Source organism: Nipponia nippon, unplaced genomic scaffold (assembly GCF_047370975.1).
Source record: "Nipponia nippon isolate SJK-2023a ecotype South Korea unplaced genomic scaffold, ASM4737097v1 scaffold_6, whole genome shotgun sequence".
NCBI lineage: Eukaryota > Metazoa > Chordata > Aves > Pelecaniformes > Threskiornithidae > Nipponia > Nipponia nippon.
Genome location: NW_028262380.1, coordinates 41,744,227 through 41,764,866, shown reverse-complemented (window position 1 = coordinate 41,764,866; position 20,640 = coordinate 41,744,227). Strand labels below are relative to the sequence as shown.

The 20,640-nt window shown below is 40.0% G+C and overlaps 1 protein-coding gene across 1 annotated transcript in view; it reads left to right on the top strand.

Annotated features, from left to right (window-relative positions):
- Positions 1-604: 604 nt before the first annotated feature.
- Positions 605-20,640, top strand: part of GALNTL6 (polypeptide N-acetylgalactosaminyltransferase like 6) — a 486,847-nt gene continuing 466,811 nt past the window's right edge. The window contains exon 1 of the mRNA XM_087737678.1: positions 605-878. Within this exon, the coding sequence (XP_087593804.1) occupies positions 750-878 (129 nt within the window). The 5' untranslated portion in view covers positions 605-749. The remainder of the gene's footprint in view (positions 879-20,640) is intronic.

Sequence of the window (20,640 nt, the reverse complement as noted above, 5' to 3'; positions counted from 1 at the left end):
CGCGGCGGGGCGGGCCCGGCGCTGCCCGCCCCCGACCCGGCCCGGCCCGGCCGGCGCACGTGGTGGCGGGGGGCGCGGGGGGCGCGGGGGGCGCCCCCTCCCTGCCCGCCTCCCCGGCGCCGAGGGGCGCGCTGTGCCGCCGCCCCGGCCTCTGCGCTCCTCTCGGATTTTTTTTTTTTTTTTTATTTAAACTCTTGCTTAGCAAATTGCGCGTGATGAGCTCATGATGCCGCGCCCCCCCGCCCCGGGCCCGGGCAGGCAGGGGGACGTGAGGCGGGCGGGCGCGGCGAGCGGCGGGGGCTGCGCGCAGCGCTAGCGCTCCCGCGGCCAGGAGGGGGGGGCGCTCTGCGGGGCCAACGCTGTTTACCGGCTTCGGGTTGGGGGGGAACCTCTTCTTTTTTTTTTTATTTTATTTTATTTTTAATTTTTTTGCTCTCCTCCCCGGCTGTGCGTTGAGCTGTTTGCCGCTCCGTGCGCAGGTGGATCTATGAGCTCCCCCGGGAGCGGCACCGCCGCCGCGCAGCGCCGCGCCGGGGCGAGGGGAGCGGCCGCCAGCTCCGGCCCCGCCGCCGCCGCCGCGGGGGGCGGCCCCGCCCGGGCACGGGGTGGGCGGTCGTGAGGCGGGCGGGCGAAGTTTCTCCGCGGCGCCGGGCCCCTCCGAGGGACAGCGGGGAGGGAAGGACCTGGCCCCGCGGTGCTGGGGTAGCTGCCGCCGCTGCCGCCGTCACCAGAGCAGCCCGGCTTTGGCCATGAAGAGGAAACAGAAGAGGTTTCTGCAAATGACGCTGCTTTTCACCGCGGCTCTGATTTTCCTGCCCGACATCGGCCTCTGGTCTCTCTACAGGGAAAAGCACCTGGTGAAGCCCGCCGAGCCGCAGGTAGGTGCGAAGCCACCCGGGAGCGCTGCCCCGCGCTGCCCGGCTCCGCCGGGCGGGCGGCGGGCTGGCTGGCTGCCGCCTCCCGGAGCCCGGCCCCGGCGCTCGCCCCTCCGGGGCTGCGTGCGTGGGGGGCCTGGCGCCGGCGGAGGGGTCCGCGGTGCGGAGCGGAGCGGAGAGGAGCGGAGCGGAGCGGAGAGGAAGGCGGCAGCACCTGCGCCTGTCCTGCCTCCGCGCTGGAGAGTGAAAGTTGTGGGCGAAGAAATGAGCCCGCCGGCTTGGGTTTCCCCGGGAAGGGCAAGGGTGGGCAGTCACAGAAGCTGGCTGTGAAATTAGGAGGGCGTGGGGTCTTGCATGCTTCGCTGGTTAGCCGAGGGTGAGGCTGGTCTTTGATTTCCATTACGAGAGTTTTTAGCGCAACTTTTATTTATGTGCCTACCTGTAATACTTCTTGAACTGGTGTGTGGCTGTATGTCCGCTCAAATTGCTCGGGATCCATCTGACTCACCGCCTGGATTTTTTTGTTTCCTCTTCCTTTCTGTTGAAAACTCGACAGAAGTAACTGGCAGTCTTTTTCTCTCCTGAATGTTACTAATGTGCCCTGATACAACTACGCTGCGTGTAACTGCTTGTCAGACTGATGCCACAACGAACTTTTAAATATTTCCAGTTTACAATCTCCTCAATCACCGTTATTAATAACAGCAGTTGACATAAGCTATTTTTTTCTTAAGTTATTCTTCAACGTGCTGGGTTTATGTATGGCTCATAAATCACAGTATGACTGCATTAAGTGAAGTTTAGTTTTAGGGAGTTGTTGTAATGCAGTGCTTTAAAAGCCTGCCTGTTATTTACCAAAGCTTATATTTGTTCTGTTCAACAGTGCTATGCGCCTACATTGTAATTGTCAGTGTAATTTAAATATAATATAAATATTTCATAGATCATTAGTAAGAAATTATGGGACTGTTTGATCTTTTAGCTTGTTTACCACTCGCATAACCTTCATGTTAGAATGTATTAGCATCATGTATCATTTTAGTGTATTAGTAGTCTTAATTTCAAGGGTCATCACCCATGTATATAATGCACTTTCCACATACTAAATGTATTTAAGTCAACAGCTTCAATTGAACAATAACATATTTGATTCTTTGCTAATACAGCTATCCATTACAGAAGTTAGTCCTCCAAAGTATCGTAACTTTGGTTAATGAAATATGCTGAATGGAAGATACTTTCTTACTACAGGAGGAAGTTAGGGATAGCTTCTTAATTTGAAGCTTACTTTATCTTTCCGATTGTTTTAAAATGCAGTAGGTGTCAGGTGCTAGATTTTAGTTGGAAGTAATTTCTGCTGAAAGAAAATTATACACCATCATAAGTGTCTGTCATTAGTTTACAAGGTGCATACTGTAATCTTTGCAGTTTCTAATTTACTTTGTGATTTAGGAAAGCTAAGGCATTCAATGCAAGTAATGATTTCCATGTTTGTTGCACGGCTCCTTTAAAGATACGTGCCTTGACATAAGATGAAATTTCTAATGTTCAAGACTGCACAGCATGAGTGGATAGCACTCAAAGGGAAATAACTTTTTTTTTTTTTTAAAGTTGTGCATAAAATGGTGGAAGAAAACCTTGGAGGTCAGCAGCTGAGCATACATGAAGGGCTAGTGAGACTTGCTAATGAGACCCCAGCAAATTTTAAATCCTAGATTCTCTGAAAGGGGCTTTTTACTAGCTTCCTTTTTTTTTTTTTTTTTCCTTTTTTTCTTTTCTCCCCACCCGAATACTAATTGAGCCGTAATGGGACTGTTTAATGGGAAAACAATAAAAATGAGCAATGAAACTTTGAACCTTACAGCTGACTCTAATGTAATTCCACTATCACTGTCAGAATTGAAGTCATGTTGGCAATGTCATTACCCAGTGAGGATAGCAGGTTGAAGTAGAGGTGAGTAATGCGATTATGGTACTTGTGTCTTTTGATGTGCACGTTATAACACAAAATGCATACAAGGAACAAGGGTTGAAATACAAGGTTTGAGTTCAACTCTTTTAAATATAAAGGAAATTGTAAGAAGATGCTTAGTGTAGTGTAGTCTTTGAGATGCTTAGTGTAGTCTTTGAGACTACACTAGAAATGAGGTCATACTATAAAAGACTACATTAGAATAGTGAAATAGTGTCATAGACATATAACTTTTTCTTCCCCCTATTAAGTTAGTAGGAGATGCAAGAATTTCAACATTCAGTGCAGTCATTCTTTGCCCTTGAGGTGTTCAGTTACCCAATACTTAGTGTGACTTAACACAAGTTTAAAGGTCAGTCCTACTGAAACTGCAGCAGACTTTTCTTATACACTCTCAAGTTGTGTTACGTTACATAGGTATGTATGTGGAGTCAGCACATGAGCCAGCGATGTATAGTCAGGCTGCTGTGGTACGTCCTGACCATGGAAGAGAGGCACAGCTGTCAATGACTTAGCCATAGGCTGAAAACTGGTTTTACCCTCGTGGGTGAAATGTGTGTCTAGTGGTATTCTGACCTTGGCAGTAATGCTTATTTTGTTTTAATCGCAATTAAATTAATGTTACTGTTCTTCAGGTTTTTTGGGGGGAGATGGCATGGTGAAATCCTGATTTTCTGACTAGTTGAAAATTAAACTTTCCAATTCGTTGCTAAAGCAGACATCCCCAAACTTCCATGTGAATGAGGACTCTGTCAGCTTCTCCCACCACCTAAGCTGCTTGCCGCAGCACCAAAGCGAAGGAGGGATAACAGGCTGATGGAGGAGGCATTGATATCCTGACAGCAATAGGCAGAGAAGCTGTTCAAAAGCAGTCCACGATGCAAAAATCTTCTATCGATGCGTAGAACAGTGTCCCCTGGGGACTGTGTCATTCCCAGTGCCTAGAAGAGGGCACCTGTGCTCTTTAATGCTACGTAGAATTTCCAATGTGACAAAATAAGTTGACTTTTTTATTCTTTAAAATAGTACTGCAATAAGTTACATAAGAGTATTTTTTTTTTTGTCATTGTGCAAATTCTGTTTCTGAGCAGAGAAGCTCTGCTTTTCTTCTTTAGGAAAGATTAAAAGACAAGAAACTGATATTGACAACCCTGATTTCAGACAGCATTAGTGATTTTGATCACTGTACATTAATTCTATATGCGTTATTAACATCTAAGTGTTTCATAGAAACTTATTTTTTTTTTAACCTATCATAGTTTCCTAAGGTTTTCACTTGTGAACTTGATAGACTTGGTCTTTAAATTTCAATAATTGTTATTTACTTTTGGTTTATCACAAGTGAAACTTCAAGGATAAAGGTACAGATATTAAGGTTCTGAGCTATGTGGAGCAACAAGCTCTCCATAAAATATAGTTTGACAATAAAGTGGTACACGTGAGGAAAAATAATATAATCAGTTTCTGGTTTAATTCTTTTTAAGTCAGTCTTCCTTGCTGTACTATGGGAATAAGGGAAATTGAATAGGGTATTTTTATTGCTTTTTAAAAAAAGTCTTATAAATGCCTTAACACATTATGGTGTCCTTGAGTTTTGATTATGGTTTTTACAGCTAGTTTAACTTTGTCTTTTTTTTTTTTTTTTTTTAGTCACTGAAATATTATGTATGTGATACAAGTATCCTGTCTGATCTTTTCTTTTGACAAAATCCCAAGGCCAGGGTTTTTATATACTAAATTATTCTGATAAAACTTTTAATGTCAGTTTTGTTTTCTGCGGAGGAGAAGCAACAGTGCTGTACAACCAGTAGGATGTAATCCTAGCCCAAACCTGGTTATCTGATGCTATCTAAAGTTAGTGCTACTTTGTTTGGCTACAGTAAGGCTTTATCCTTATCTGTTTATATACTTTCAATATATGAAAAACAACTTCATGTAAAAGAACCAGATTTACTGCAGCAGCTTTCCAGTGTCTGTAATATAGGTATTTGGTGAAAAGTGTTGTGAGAGATGTTTCTTTCCGTTTTTATGGGATGCCAGTGTGGTTGGCTGAAAGGAGGGCCGTCTAGTGAAGTAACCCCTAATGCATTTCAACTTCATTTGGTACTTTTTTCATTCAATTGTCATCTCCCTGCTTCCCGGTGTCAAATCTCCTCGCTTAAAACTGGATAGAACAGCAGCATCTCTTAGTCACAGATGCTCTGTAATACTTATTCGTAGGCGTATTACTGAAATGCTTTATGATGTGCAAAGTAAGGAAAGAAGGTAGACTTCTGGCTTCGTGTCACTTCTGCTTTGGCGCGGTGGGGCACGCTACTTCAACCTCCTGATTTAGGCACTTCTGCGGGAGGAGCTCTCAATGGTGTTGGCCCTTTTTATTTTGGTGCATGCACGGTGCCCAGAGCAAAGGCCAAACTGCAGCCATGCTGTCAGGGGAAAGCGTTGTTCCATGCGGTAGAGTCGCACTCTCTTTCCCTTGTCCTGTGAATTCTGTATTTCTGTCTGGTTAGCCCCATGATTAGGTCTTTCTCTTGGAATATGTGAGGTACGGATTTAAATGAACTCCTCAGGATAAGGAGAACTCAGTTCTTACAAATCCTGGGCCTGTATTGTAGTTGGCAATCAGGTACAAAATCCACCTGCCAAACCTGGTGGCTGTGAAAGTACTAACTTGTGCTCCTGAATCCAGAAGCAGTTTCAGCCTGAAATCTGTCTTGCAAACAGTGATTAGTTTCTGAAGTCTGTGAAAGAGGTGAAAATTTAAATTTACCCCAAAGTGCAATGTTTCCTACTGTTTAGTACACAGGTTCTGATAACCATAATTGTTCCAGGATAGTTAACTCTGTTTACTCACTATTGGTGCCAGTGAAGTACAAAGCTTGGGTTGGTGAATTCTGTTTCTGGAGCTGCATAAAAGCTGCATCTGGAAAGTGAATCTTTTTTTTTTTTTTTTTTTTTTTTCCCACTTAGCTGTATTTCCCTCACTTTTCCAGTTGATTTCAACAGCTACAAAATCTTGTACTAAGTATGGCTTGGGTAGGACACAAATAGACACCTGTTTCCTATGATTGCACTGTCAGGACACTGTCAGTTACCTATGTATTTAGTTCCGCTCTCTCAGTTACTTACCTTGCTTTCACCACAAACTTGTGAGGCAGGAGAGTTTTGTTTCTCTTTAACAGACGAGTAAATAAAGTATGGAGTGACAAACAGGCCCAAGTGTACAAAAGTAACTGCTCGACTATTGCTGACATTAATTTTTACTATTTTGGGAGAGTGCATGGCTGACCATTAAAAATACTGATAAAATGAAACCTCACTTTCTATGCTCAGTTTCTCGCTTTCTATGCATGTGCTGTTCCAAGCAAGTCCTCATTTCTCTCCCCAGAGCAGCAGCTGGGACCTGGTGTGTTCAATCCTCTTTTATTCTACAGCCCTGCTCATTGCTGTGCCAGTGTGTCGGCTCCAAGAGCCCCTATACATGGCATGGCAAAACAAAGCTTAGTGTTTTAAAATACAGTGCATTGGCAATCTGCGTTTGCCATTTAAGTATTTAACAGTCATACAGTTAACACTTCTGTAATTCACTTCTTTATCTGAATTGTTCATGTATAATTTTATTCCCCTGTATATATTGGAGCCTACTGAGGAAAATATCGTTTGCGGTCTAAAACCTTTGTTACTTTTAAGATGCAATATTATTTTTGGCAATTAACAGTATGTTTCTGTTGTATTCAGTATACCAGAGGGAGCCCTCCTGTGGTTAATTTAATACCTATCAATTTTCAGGAATGTTACTAAACAGAGTATATCTTACAGGATAAAATGGACTGGTTTCTATATTTAGTTTTCTTTCCATTTAACTCAGTGTTTGTATTGCATTTCAGCTAATATTATTGTGTGTAGTTACCTTTTTTTTTTTTTAAAAGCACAGTCATTTCAGATTAATCCAAATCAAAACACAAATCCAAGAAACCTCTGTGCACGCCAACATTTGGACTTGCAGAAAGGCCACTGCGATGATGGGGACTCCATGGCCTTATTGAAGCAGTGGGATGCAAGATTGCTCACTGATTAGGGGAGCATACCCAAGCTGTGTTTTGTCCCCTCACTGGGACATGGTGCTCACTGCTTTCCTAAAATTCCTCATCTCCTTGTGCAGGGAATGTAGCTCTTGTGTTTGGGTCCAGGGAAGTGCAGTGGTACCATGGGTGCATCCCAGTTGGGAGCCAGACTGCACCGTGCCACTGCACGTGCTGTTCAGTGGAGATGCAACCATGTGTGTAGGCAGGTGTCTGTTCACATATAGAAGAAAGAGCAATTCAGCTTTTCTTTCTTTTTTTTTTTTTTTTTAATGCTCAGACAGGTTACTTATGGTCTTTGTCTAGCATTATGCTGATGCACAGATTTATAGCAATTGACTTCAGCAAAACTGAGTGTATGCTAACTATTTTAATGGATTGGGGCCAGGAGCAGACATGTTTGTTTACTTTAAATAAGGCTGAAAAAAATTAACTCAGAGGTTGACAAGTTAAACACAATGCAGCTCAGGAATCGCAAGCTAAAAATCCTATATCTATCATAAATGTTCCTCACTGTCAAGAGACCAAATTACGCTGACTGAAGGAAATAGCAGTCCCAGTTTTTTAATGTTTCTTTGAAATGTGAAAAGGCTTTATTAGGAGACGTCAACCTGCTAAACCAACTCCTTTCTGAGAATTCCAGTGTAAACTGTTTTTTAAGGTCAAGCTCTATTGTGATTCATTGGTTTCAAACTGGTTTTGACAATTGTCACATTTGGAGGAGTTTCACTGGGTGATGGGCTTGGCTGGGTAATCTTTCTCAAAATATGTCTTCAACAGAGAAATCCTTTCCCTTCTCTGTATGAAAAAACGCTATAGAAGAGACCTACTTGAGGAGGTTTGCTCAAGAGGTAAAGGAGAGGAAGAAAATCTATTGCAGGAATTTAACAGGATTTCATGCTTCTCTTTCAAATTCTTCACCTTCATTTCCATAATTTTCACACATCTTACTTCAGAGAGAAGATGATGTGACTCCAAGTCTGCGCAAACACCTGGTGATTCAAGTCAGCTATTTAATTGCCAGACTAATAGCAATCTATTAAGAGAATTGTAGGAATAAAAATGGTGAGGTGTATGTGCAGCTAACATAGAAATACATAGGCTACAATATCCCACTCTTTTCTGGATGTTTGTACTCTGCAGGGTCAGAGCTGCCATGTTGCTGTTCAAGGTACTGTTTCACAGGGACGGTGTTATCTTATGCTGCTATTTTAAGATCTCTTGGCAGAACTTATTGATGGAATTTCCTATCCTCTCTTTCTCCTGGTCAGATCCTGTTTATTGAAGACCTCTGCCCTCACTCTAGGAAGTAGTCACTAGCTGAAATATGAGGTTTTCATCTAGCCACATGTAGATTTAATGGATAACTACAGCATCCCTTTCCCCCTGTCACCTCCAGCTGTTGGTTACCATCCAATGCCTGAATTTTTCAGCCAAATCTCTGGTGGCAGGACATAATGACATTTGACAGATGCTTCATTGGATCATCTGAAACCACCTCCACAACAGTTTAAGCCTATCTGCCAGACATTTCCCTGAAGTAGTTGAAGAATATTTGCATGTCTTCTTCAGAACCATGTGAGCAGTAACCCCCATGAGAGCTGCAGCAACAAGGAGTTTGGAGATTGGTGACATCTGGCAGTGCCGTGAACATGCAGTGCCCTGGAACTTGTCAGGTTTGTGCCAGCTAAGAGTTACCATGTCCAGTGCAGTTTCCTACACTTTTCCAGGTTGCAAGGTCTTTTCTTTTTTTAAATTCCAAATTTACAGTGCAAATTGGACATAGTAGACTGGAAAATCTGGCCCATACAACTTAAATGTTTCATCCATCAGCGATAAACCATTGATTCCATGCTTAAGATGCAGTGGCGATTAACAGTTTACTTCTGTGCTATACAGCAGTTTATGACAGGATGCGATACTGCTAAGAGATTTAGCTAGGCAGAGTAATTATCTGAACTAGAATTTGGTCAGGATACCAGTGTTAATACAGGGTTCTTTAGAAATTGGATTGCTCGCTGAAGTGTGTAAGTGTAGATTTATCAGACTAACTTAAGGTGCTCATTTGCGTAAAGAAGCATAATTTTTCATATTTGTACTTAAAATAGAATAACAGATGAGTTTGTTTAGAAAATTTTAGCCTGTTTACTTATTGTTGCTCTCTGGAAATCGTTTTCCATAAATTAAGTACTAGGAGAATGCAAACAAATGTTTAGTACAAGCAAGAACATTTTATAGCCAGCCTGTGACAAGTTCTGTTTATAGATGAAGACGGGGAAGAGCAAGGGCTCCCTGTGTCTCTGTTCAGAGCCAATGTCTGGGAAATACAGGCCCTGCACGTATATTCCTGCAATGTTAACAGCTTCTATAGTGTGAGATAAGTATTTTATCCTATATGTTTTTGCCTCACTGTGATTAAAATCTCCCAGTTTTGCATTAGATAGGATAATTGTCTGTCACAGGCAGTTTGTTTTTTCTGTTTTGTCATCCAATCCCTGGGCTATAAGTTCTGCTTGTAATGTAAGTTTTGGGTAATGCTGCTGAAGCTTTATGTGGTTGTGTCGGAGAAGGCAAGGTCAAACAAGTGCACATGTACTTGGGAGATTTGAGAGATTCCCACACACACGAGTTAGCTCCAACAGATAGTGGCAACTGAAATATCTCTTCTGCACAGATTAACTATACCCTTGGCAAAATTTTGCCAGTGCCTAGCAAAGCCTGCACGGATGCAGCAGGAGTTAGCCAGAGCTAGATAACTTGAGAAGAGACACTAAACTGTACCAAATCTTGTGCGGAACCAGTATCTTTCAGTGGTTCACCAGCTCTGAATCATCCGTCTTGCACAGAATGTAATACGTGGTTTAATGCAATAGTTTGCTTTTTATATATATATTTTTTTTACATGAGAGGCAAACTATCTACTGTGGTCCTTCAATGGGGAAAGCCCTCTTATTTTACACATAGCAGCACACCTCCATCTCTTGCGTCTTTATCTCCTTTTTGTTTGTTCTTCTTTTGGGGAAAAACACATTTCAGCTTCTTTAATGTTTTTGATATCTCGTTTGATTGCTGGGTAAATTATTATATTGGATTGCTTGAACCTTGCAAATTTTTAGATTGCTTTTTCTACAGAGTGGTAGTTTCACATTAGCATAGGGAATGCATGGAAAAGACACATTAATGCCATCCTACAAGAAATATATTGCTATTTTTCAGGCTCTGATAGATGACTACATTTTAAGTTGCATTTGATATGGATACAAAATGAATGACAGACTTGAATGGAAGTTGTTTTTCCAGAATTGCTCAACATAAACTAAAGTGATAGTCAAATTGCTGATCAAATTTTGCAATTATAACACCAGTATAAAAATGTAAATCCAGAACTTTTATGATATTAAGTAATGAATTCTCCACTAAAGTTACAAAATTGTTAGACACACAGCATACATAGACATAAAAAGTACTTGGGATGGCTGTAAAAAATTAGCAGAAAACTCAAAAATGTCATGCAAAAGCCTCACAGCGAAATATTCCTGCAGTATATTTAACCTGTGTTTCACATCAGATTAAGTCTTTTGCAACATAAGGGCATCCTTTACATAAATCCCAATGATTGAGAAGCGGTGGGAATTTCTCCAAGTATATGGAGTCCCTCCTCCTAATGATGGTCAGATTTTATTTTGATTTATATTACTTCTTGATCTATATAGCGGTCCGAGAGAAGAGTGGTTTTATCTCTCCGTTTTCCCTAAAGTAATCCATTTAAGAGATACAAGCCCAATGAAGGCCGTGCCAGAACATGTGTATTAGCCTATGCTTTGCTAACATGAAAGTGAAATTGTGTTCACCTGCACCAACTGCCTATATATACTAATGGAATTTAAAAACAAAACTGAAAGCTGGCATCTTGAGCACTGCAAACAGAGATGCCATGTGTGCAGGAGGGGCTGCAGAGGAGGGCAGGGAGCTTCTGGAGCTCCCTCAGGGAAAGCAACAAAGCTGCAGAGGGGTGGGAAATAAATCTGACTGGAAACACGGTCCACTACCTTATGTGATCTTTCCCCATCTTCCCTGTCTCTTGGTGAGGAGAGGATGCACCAAGAGCAGTAAAGATGCCGAGACGTTTAAGCCATCCATATACAAAGCGTAGAGAGAAACTGCTTGACAAAGAGTTGTTATTAACGTGAGACTTGCTTTTTATAAAAACTAAGGTGGTATCTCAGCAAATTACTACTCAGAAATTCCAAGTGCTGCGGTTCATATGCTGACCCCACACGGAGTAATAGTGCAGTCACTGAAGATGAAGGTGTTTTCATTGAAGCAGCTTCAGTATGAACAAGTGAGAGAGAAATTTTTCTCCAAATGCTCAAGACGCACAACAGATGTCTCCTTCAGAAGCAATGAAGAAAAATTTTATTTTATATTGAGAGAAGCGAAATGGAGATGGCATCATGCTAAGCAGCAACCTGCTTGTACATCTGGAATGGATGTGCATGACAAAGGAATGCAGGAGATCAAGCCCAGGACACGTGTATTTACTGCCTGTGTACATTGTAAACCCTTCAGACAGAGGTCTTGGAAAAACCTGCCTTTTTCTTGTGTTGTAGAAATGTTTGTCCTGTGACTTATGAGAGTAAAATCTTGCTGAATTGATTTTAAAACTAAAATTCAGTGAATTGAGACTCTTCAATACATTTTAAAGAAATTGTTAGTAGGCTAGATTCTTCAGAAATTATTATTAGTGTGGGCTTCGAGTTTTTCCTCTTTTTTGTGTACACACACGTGTATACATACAGACGTGTATGTTTGTTTATGGGCAGGAGGAGGTGAGGAGACAATCTTTGCTTCCTACAGGGAGAGGGAGTTTATTTTTCTTAATGTAACATGCCCTAACAGTCTTACGAGGAGTGGAATGATTTTCTGAAAACACCATGCAAATACATGGAAAACCGTATGTTTATGGGTATAAATTCAGTACAAACTACAGTGTCTTTGGCATTTTCCATTTTTTTTTCCAATAAATGTGGATTTTTTTGGTTTGTTTTTGTCTCCCCTCTTTATGCACAGATTGTATGTAGGCTGGCTTTATGTTCAGTTTTTGAGCACTGGTAACTTCAGACTATCTACTGAACTTTTTTTTCCTCTCTACTTCTAAGTCTTGAAATATGTAGGCAATAAAGATGTTGGCTCGTTTAATTTATACGCTTGATTCTTTCCAGTCTTTCCTGTTAGTTGTTTCGACTCTTTGGACAATGGACTCTCATATGCATTTCTTTAGGAGACCATACACATTTGTTCAAAAAAATACTTGTCCGAGACTGCCATTTTTGCAATATACTTTGCTAACCTGCTTTCCTCCTGACATTCTGTGATCTAAAGTAATCAAACGACTGACCTTCTCTTCCAGTTAGTAACCTTTTTCATATTGCAGATTAACCTCTGTTTTGCTGATCTGGTTGGTAGAGAGACCAGCTACTCTCTTTTAATGATAATGGAGAGTGAGAAGCTGCCAGAGTGTTAGGATGGAAGTGACAGGAAGGTAACATGAAGGAAAGGAAAATGTACGGCCAGGAGAAGAATAAAGAAAATAAATCCTATCAAATATATTTCTGGACATTCCAAGTTATGTTGCTATCATGCTACCTATGCTTTCTCTTTCATGTTGCTCTGATCTGCATCTCTGGTATATATTGTTATCATATTATTATTTTTTTTAAATGCATGCTAACTGTAACCTTGCTTCTCTGTTCTGATTTATTATTGCATATTAGTAAAGCTGCTTTGGAATACCCTGGATTAATGATGCATTTTAAACTGTTTTAAAATGACCCCGGGTTAGGTCAATTATTGAAGTAGTGCCAGTGAGGAATATTTTATTTTGATTGCAGTAAGCTCTTAGTTTTATGCTAACTGCATCGTACAAACATGACCTGTGGAATTTTAATGTTGTAGTGAATTGAAAAATGTGTGAATAAAGCATGCTTCATATTTTTATGTATCAAACTGAGGCTCCTTCTCAAGAGGAGACTCTATAAACTTGTTTTCTTCTGTTGTACATGTGATCACCTTTTTGTACTAGTGCTCTGAGAAAGCAGGCTTGTCTCTTGATATGAAGGGAAAAGTTAGCGAGATGCGGGTGCTGCTTATCGCACGTTAGGTGTCAGTGCACTCACCCCTTCTATATCCCCCCAGCTTAATAGACCCATGCTACTGCACTTGTAGTTACAAAACAGTCTCTCTCTTCCTTTGCAGCCTGAAGGTTGGAAGGACTGAGTAGTTCAGGATGTTTTGGTGTGGAAACTGCAGCTTGGTGATGCTCTTTGAGCTCCAAGGGGAGATTTTTAGTGGGGCTGCCTTACTTCGCTTCCCAGCGTGTCATTGTGTTTTTTGATGTCCGTAGCCAGAGACAGGCTTTGCAGAGGATGTCCAAAGAACAACAGTGCATGTGGAGAGGAGGGCCTCGGTTTCCCCATGGCACTGTGGACATTAGCAGCATTGACGCTTGGTAATATGCTGATGCAGGTCTTGGGGTGGCCTCCCTGAATCATGTTTGCCATGGCTGGGCAGAGCGTGATGTCAGGCAGTGTTTAAATGTGAAGTGATGTAGCCGTCAAGGTGGTCTGTGCAGTACCCTAGGCTGAAAATCTTAAGAAGGAAGCGTGTTTTACCCCCGGCTTTGGAACATGAGTGGGAAATAATTTTTTTTTTTTTTTAGTACTGAATGGAAATATTTGCCTACATTGATACGTTGCATATAAAGAGGAGACTATGACCTTAAAATATTTTAATTACTCTGTGGAATATCTGCAGAGCTGTACACTCATTCCTCTGTAACTTGAATTCTTGGCAACATATAGATATGAATGTGATGTTTTGCTATTTCCAAATGGTTCCCATTTTCCTGGTATTGAACTTTGTTTGATATCAAGGCTGTATTTTGGATTTCAATATGAATAGAATCTACCACAGGAATGTGTATCTTAACCAGCTAAGAATAAAGAAAAAATCTTTTCTTTCTCTCCCTGCCTCAGTAGAGGTTACTTACAGGAAACCTTACTCATTAGGATTCTATAGGCTGAGCTGGTCAGGGATTTGCCAGGTGCTTACCAGAACACCACTTAACAGTTTGCTGACAGTAACTGGTGAAGATAAAAGCTCATCTCTCTTTTTTAACTTTATTTTTTTTTTTTAAAGTGAATAGCATAATGTGAAGTTGCTAATGCAAAGCAGTACGTCTAAGATGGAAAAGGTGTTTTTAAAGAACTCTCCTGGAATTTAGTTTTAGAATTGTAGAGTGGATTGGGCTGTAAGGGACCTTAAAGATCACTTAGTCCAACTGCCCTCCCATGGGCAGGGACATCTTTCACTAGGTTAGATTGCTCAGTGCCCTGTGCAACCTGACCTTGAACACTTAATGATGGGGCATCCACAACTTCTCTGGGCAACTTGTTCCACTGTCTCAATATCCTCATAATAAAAAAAAGTCTTCCTTATATCCGATCTAAATCTACCATCTTTCAATTTAAAACTGTTGCCCCTTGTCCTGACACTACAGGCCTTGGTAAACAGTCTCTCTCCATCTTTTTATAAGCCCCCTTTATATATTGAAAGGCCGCAATGAGGTCTCCCCAGAGCAATGCGTGCTTATTTGCTAAAACCTGCTCCTGCGCTACATTTTTACATATGATGTAGAAATTTGTTGTTTTTTTTTTCCTCTTTCCTAAATACATGCCTGCTATATAGTCCTAGCTTGGATATACAAGTTGCAGTGTGGTATTATCAACTATACTGTTGACCAGGTGTGAGGGCTTGAATTTTAGAATTACACAAGTGCTTCCAGAGTATTTCGTAGCAAAACGACAGGATTTTCAAAAAAATAGTCTTCATTGCCATCATCCTCATTACTGGAGTAAAGCTCCCATTGCCTTCAGTGGGAACTGAGTTTTGTAATCAGTGCTGTCAGTCACCGTCTGGACTGACTTTTCTCTTTCATATCTGAATCTTACCATAGAGTCCTTCCTTTCTGGGATGCCATCTGTCAGGCAGTTTCTTTTGACTTGTTTCCAGCATCAACCTTTGTACCTTCTTTCATGTCCTCTTTTGTGCTCCAAGCAACCTCTCAAATCTTCATTATCCCTGCTGTTTTCAAAATACATTTTGAAAATTGATGTACACAATGAAGTACCCTAGCAATAATAGGTATTACCAAACCCTAGGCAACATCACAGTCATCTGAAGAAAATCTGTCAGGAGGCCAGGGCTTGGAAGGCGTGGACCCCAAACCCTTTTTTTCATCCGTACAAGTGATATTCCAAAGCAATGGCTGAGGGAGAAGTTTGAACCACTGATGACTGAGTCTGTTCTGTGGATAAAAGAAATCAGTTAGTATGGCAGTTAACCTAATAATAGCCTATAAAAATATCAGCTCTTAGAGGTTTAAAAATAAGATCAAGTAGCATTAATCTAACAATGTAACTGTTTTTTGAAAGGCTTTTACTCACTAAAGCCATATTTATGAAGACTTAAAAAACCTGTGGTTTTGAGCTGATGGTTGCTAACAGTCCTGCATACAGTGTTTTCACCCTGACATAGTTAATGTTAAATGCCAACAATTTATTTGGTACTCTATAAGCAAACAGAATGAAAAGCGTGAACCCAAAACCTTCCAGTTTGGAAGAGAAAACAAAACGTAAGAATGTATTAGAAATAATAAATATATGACTTTGGAAAAAATAAATTTTTTTTGAAAGTAAATCCAAGATAAGCTTAAAAAAGGGATGCATCTTCTTCATGAAATAAAGATCAGTAGTTAGCACGTGGTTTAATTAATGAGTTTGAAATATAATTCAGATATGATATTCACTGTAACTCATGCGTGGAGGAGATTTGTATGTATCTGAACAGCAGCCTTTCTTCCAAGTGATTTCAGGGATGTGATTTTTTCCGAGCAAAATTTGAGTGAACTCTTGTTGGTTTATGAATTTGTTTTGAACTATAAACAAGGATGATTTAGACTTTCAAAGAGATAGAAAAACTAGTAATTTTTATAGCAGTAGGCTTTTTTTAGTGTATATGTTAAAAAAAAAAAAACCCAAACTCTCACATTGTGACTAGATAGCCTACAGGTAGAAACAAACCAATTACTGTGTTCATATTGTATTCATTCTCAAAGGAAAATATTATCTAGTATGAAAAGCCGTGCTTATTTCAAAGGTTAGAAAATGTGGCAACAGACAGTTGTGTAACAGAAAATTGAAATAGAGATTTCACAGGATCAAGGCTTGCCAACATCTTACCATGCTATATTTGCTCATGGTTATTTTGCATAAAAATTAGTAGTAGACGACTGTGTTGGAAAAGTATAGCTACATTGGAGAATGATTTAAAACTGACACGCAGTATCTGTAGATAATTTTGTTTGCTTAAATGTATTGAAATGAGAATAAGCAATATTCTTCCCGAGAAGCTAAGTTGGCATAAGACACATGCCTTTTTACAAATATCAAATCCATTTCTTGCTGGGAAGTAGTGTGAATGACCAAGTACTGGCCTCTCCCTAGGTGACTGAGGCTCTGTGCATGACTCTTCAGTCCCTCTTCAGTGTCTAGCTTATCACTTCATCTTTCTGTCATTAGCTTCCCTTACGTTTCAGATGCAGCTAGGAAAACTTCCTCTGGAAAGCAGTTTTCAATTGCAGATGAAGAGAGTGATACATAAGAACCAGATGACTAATAATGATTGTGTAACTGATGTTACTGCTCAGCTTTACCTTACAATGGTTTCTTGAAGGCTCTTCGCTCTCTGGTAGATGCTGCAGGGAGCTGGCTACTTATGTGCCTTTTTCCTAGGATAAGATAGCTGTGATTATCTTACACCTCCATCTACATGGTGTCATTCTTGTACTGTTCCTCCTGGAGAGGAAAATGAAGAAATTTGTCTGACGGAAAAATTAGAGAGGTTTTCCACTCAGGTTAGTGACACGCTTAAGTATTTTTCAGTCTTAAATTAAATCTTCAAGGTTCCCCAAGCAATCAATCTGAACTATTTCTGTTATGGAAAACTGTCAATTTCCCTCTTCCTTCTAAGCAGCCAAATAGATATGAAAAAAAAGTATCATTTGACCTTTGCCGCCAAATTTACTTGTGGTGTCTTTCTGCGGAGTAATAATAGGTGGGAGCAAAGATGAGGTATCTGGCTGCAGTATATCAGCTTTCAGCAGCTCTGCCAGTTTACCAGACTCATGTTTTTCAAGGTGAAGCTTCGGCAGCTCCTAATTTGGCTTTTCTTTCTGTCGGTCTTGGAATTTTTCTGATTCAGTTCATGTACTCTTAGCTGAAATGGGGGGAAAAAATTTAAAGTGTGAGGAACAACCCCTGTCCTTTTGTCACCTAACAGCTTCCCTCTCCCAGTCAAATTCCATAGGACAGTGCCAGCCCTCACTCTAGGGTCCAGCGAGCTTGTGATGTTATAACCTATATAGAAAGATCACATATATGATTAGGTTTTCTTTTCCAGGCAGTGAATTGTATATGGTTAAGATGCTGCTTGAAACCATATTAGAGCAATGCATGGGACTTTTTCATATGCACCAGAAAAATTTGTTGTCGCTACAGACTTTATTGAATGTCTCTGCCTTGAGTGATCTCTTCAAGTGTGTTTTGTCAGTATAGGGGCTTTCGCTTTACTTATTCATCGGCACAATTCCGTCATTTTATCACTTTTTTTAGACCAGGCCCTGAGCTGTTATAAGCTGTGAATCAGTCCTGGTCCTGCAAAAGCAGCTAATTTCAAACACCTTCTGTGATACGGTAATTAAGTATATCTGCAGGCATCAGGGAATTGTAAAAAGACAAGGCATTTAATAGGGGGAGATCATATCTGGAGCAAAAGGATTTTGCAATTAGGAAAGATGCTCTAGTGGGCCTGGTGTACTTCTGTTTCTTACTTAAGTCCTCTGAAGGTACCTGGTCTGACTGAGCTTCTTCAGATAGCTTAGCAATGTGCCTGTGCCTTAGAGTTCCTCTGAAGCAGTGGTTTCCCAAGGAAAGTTCCCCATGTTTTATAAAAAGTCACTTTAAAAATCTGGACATTATTAGGAACAAGGTAACAATTACTACTACTTAATTTTACTATGTAAACTTTTTTTAATAAACATTGGTTAGCTTTTATTTGTACCTATTTGCCTTTTGTTTGTAACTATTCGCTTTTGTGGTAATTATTTGCCTTTTTCACTTTATTTGCAATGACAGTATATTTATAAAGTCACAGTATATTTATAAAGTCACAGTATATTTATAAAGTCACAGTGTATTTATAAAGTCACAGTGTATTTATAAAATATGAACTTGTGTTGGATAAATCTGGTTTTGTGTCAGTTTCATCAGCCCCTCTCCAGCCCTGGCTAGTAGGAGGTGTTAGAGAGGATTTTTTTTTTTTTTTTTTAGTTCCTGTGATGGATGATTATGGAGTAACATGCCCACAGGGAAAATTATTTCTTCCTAATCCTTGTCAGTTAGTGGTTGGCTTATGTCCTGTTGTCTGAAGACTTATATCCCATATACTTTACAGCTAAGTTCATACAGTACTTCATTTTAGCTGACTTCAAATTTTGTTCATTACTGACTTCCAGCTTGGGAATATTATTATTCCTTATTGTTCTGCACTTCGACGAAATCAGTCAAGAGGCCATCATTCTAACAGAAAGCTGTGACCGATTGCTTTAAAAATAAATGATACTTGCACTGACACAAGAGAGAAAAAAGGTTCATTAAAACTCATGTTGGAGAACTCTCATCACTCTTTTTCCATTGCATTTGACATTGCCTGAGAGACTGTTATATATTATGTTTATTTTTAGGGACTATTGTTCTCTTTAAACCTGCTCTGCAACTTGAGGAAAGCAATAATGCTTCCAAACAGAACTTAAATTTACAGAAGCAAGACATTCCATGTTTCTGTTATAGTAAGGGGCTATCTCATGAAAAGTCACTTAAAAATAAGTTTGACTTTGGCAGGGAAGAGTAAAAAACCCATAAGGAGAGTCATAGACTGCTTTAGGGAACACAGATTGAAAACCTGTGCACCTTTTATCAAGAATGTAATGACATTTATAAGTGCAACCTTCAGCACCTCATGCTTATTTTAATAATTCTTTTGAAGTGCTGAAAAAACAAAGTAGTTGCATTTAGTTTACTTTTTTCCCCCTCAAGATTGACCTACTCTGCTACTCAATGTCCTGCTCATGTACAGAGCTCATGCAAAATTAACGTGTTCTATAATCATACGATTAGAAAGGCAAAATATCCTTTCAGAGCTAAATGGTTAGAGTAAATGAATTGGAGTGTGTTTCAATTCCTTTCTGAATGAATGTAATATAAACTGATAAGAAAATGACAAATTATTTTGGTTTTAGCATAGACCAAAGCTAAAATACAACTAGTTTCCATTAGAATGTATTTAAATACACAGGAGAAGTATATGGTTTAACCAGGCAATTTGTAAAACAACAAATTTCCTGTATTTTGCAAATTGGTAAGCAGATTAAGGCAAAGCCACACATTATTTTGTTTCCCTTGTTTTCTTTGTTCTCCTCTATGTTTCAATTCCTAGTTACTTTGCAGGGATAAAATACGAGTTATTACAGGGGCCTTCGTTCTCCTTTTAGGTACCTTGTGGGTTTATCTCATACAGTCAACATCAGACAGACTATAGGATCGTGGTTTCCAGTTGCTGTGACTTCAAACCACCTTTGCAAACCCCTAATTTCAGCCCTCAAGACTGATTTTTGATCAGATGACCCAGACTACCTCATCCTATTTACTTGTAAAACACACCATGCTGCTTCTTTTTCCCATTAATACCAGAGCATCATGACTTGCTTTCATCTGTACTGAATGTTTGTAGGGAGAGGTTCGTGACTAAATAAAAATTCAGAAAGTAAAGCTGTCATTATATATTCTACATTGCTGAAGCAGCTAACACATTATAACAGCTGCCAAATTACCTGTAATCAGCCACACAATAGAAGGCACTCTGCATACTGATGAAGTTGTGATTAACACCTATTAACAACATGGAATTTGTCAATGAAAAAATAAAGATGATTCAGTGCAATATTCAGAAAGAATTGCTGTCTGTGAAGTTTCCTGCCTTTGGACATAGTAATTTTAGATTGTTGTCAGAAATTTGCTAACAGTTTAAAAACATGCCTTGAAAAACTGTGTTCATAACTGCTAAGAAAAGGAAATGTGTTACAAAATGATGCTTTAATGGAAAAAGTAGTGGGTCTGTCCTCCTGGCTCTTCCCCTCCCCCTTCTGACTATATGAAACCATAAATTTTTTTTTGGCATGTCAGATCTCTAATTTCCTTGGAATTGTCTGTCTAGATTTTTTTTCTCTCCCTGTCTCTCTTCCCTTATTTTATTCTGCATCCAAGCTCTATAAAACTTGCTGTAGTAACCTGTGATAGAAGGATACACTAATTACTGTAGTACCACCCTTCTTAATCCCCCTAGAATAATGTAGAGAACACATGGGCTTCTCTGTAGAAGTTACTAGAAGCAGCATGTCAGGAAAATGTGATTTTGCTTACTTTTTTTTTTTTTAATGCTCCTAAAATCTCAGCAGATAAGTAGGGACACTGAATAGAGTATTCTAATGATTTCTGATGTTGAATTTCAAGTCTAGGACTTGTCTTGGGACTTCATG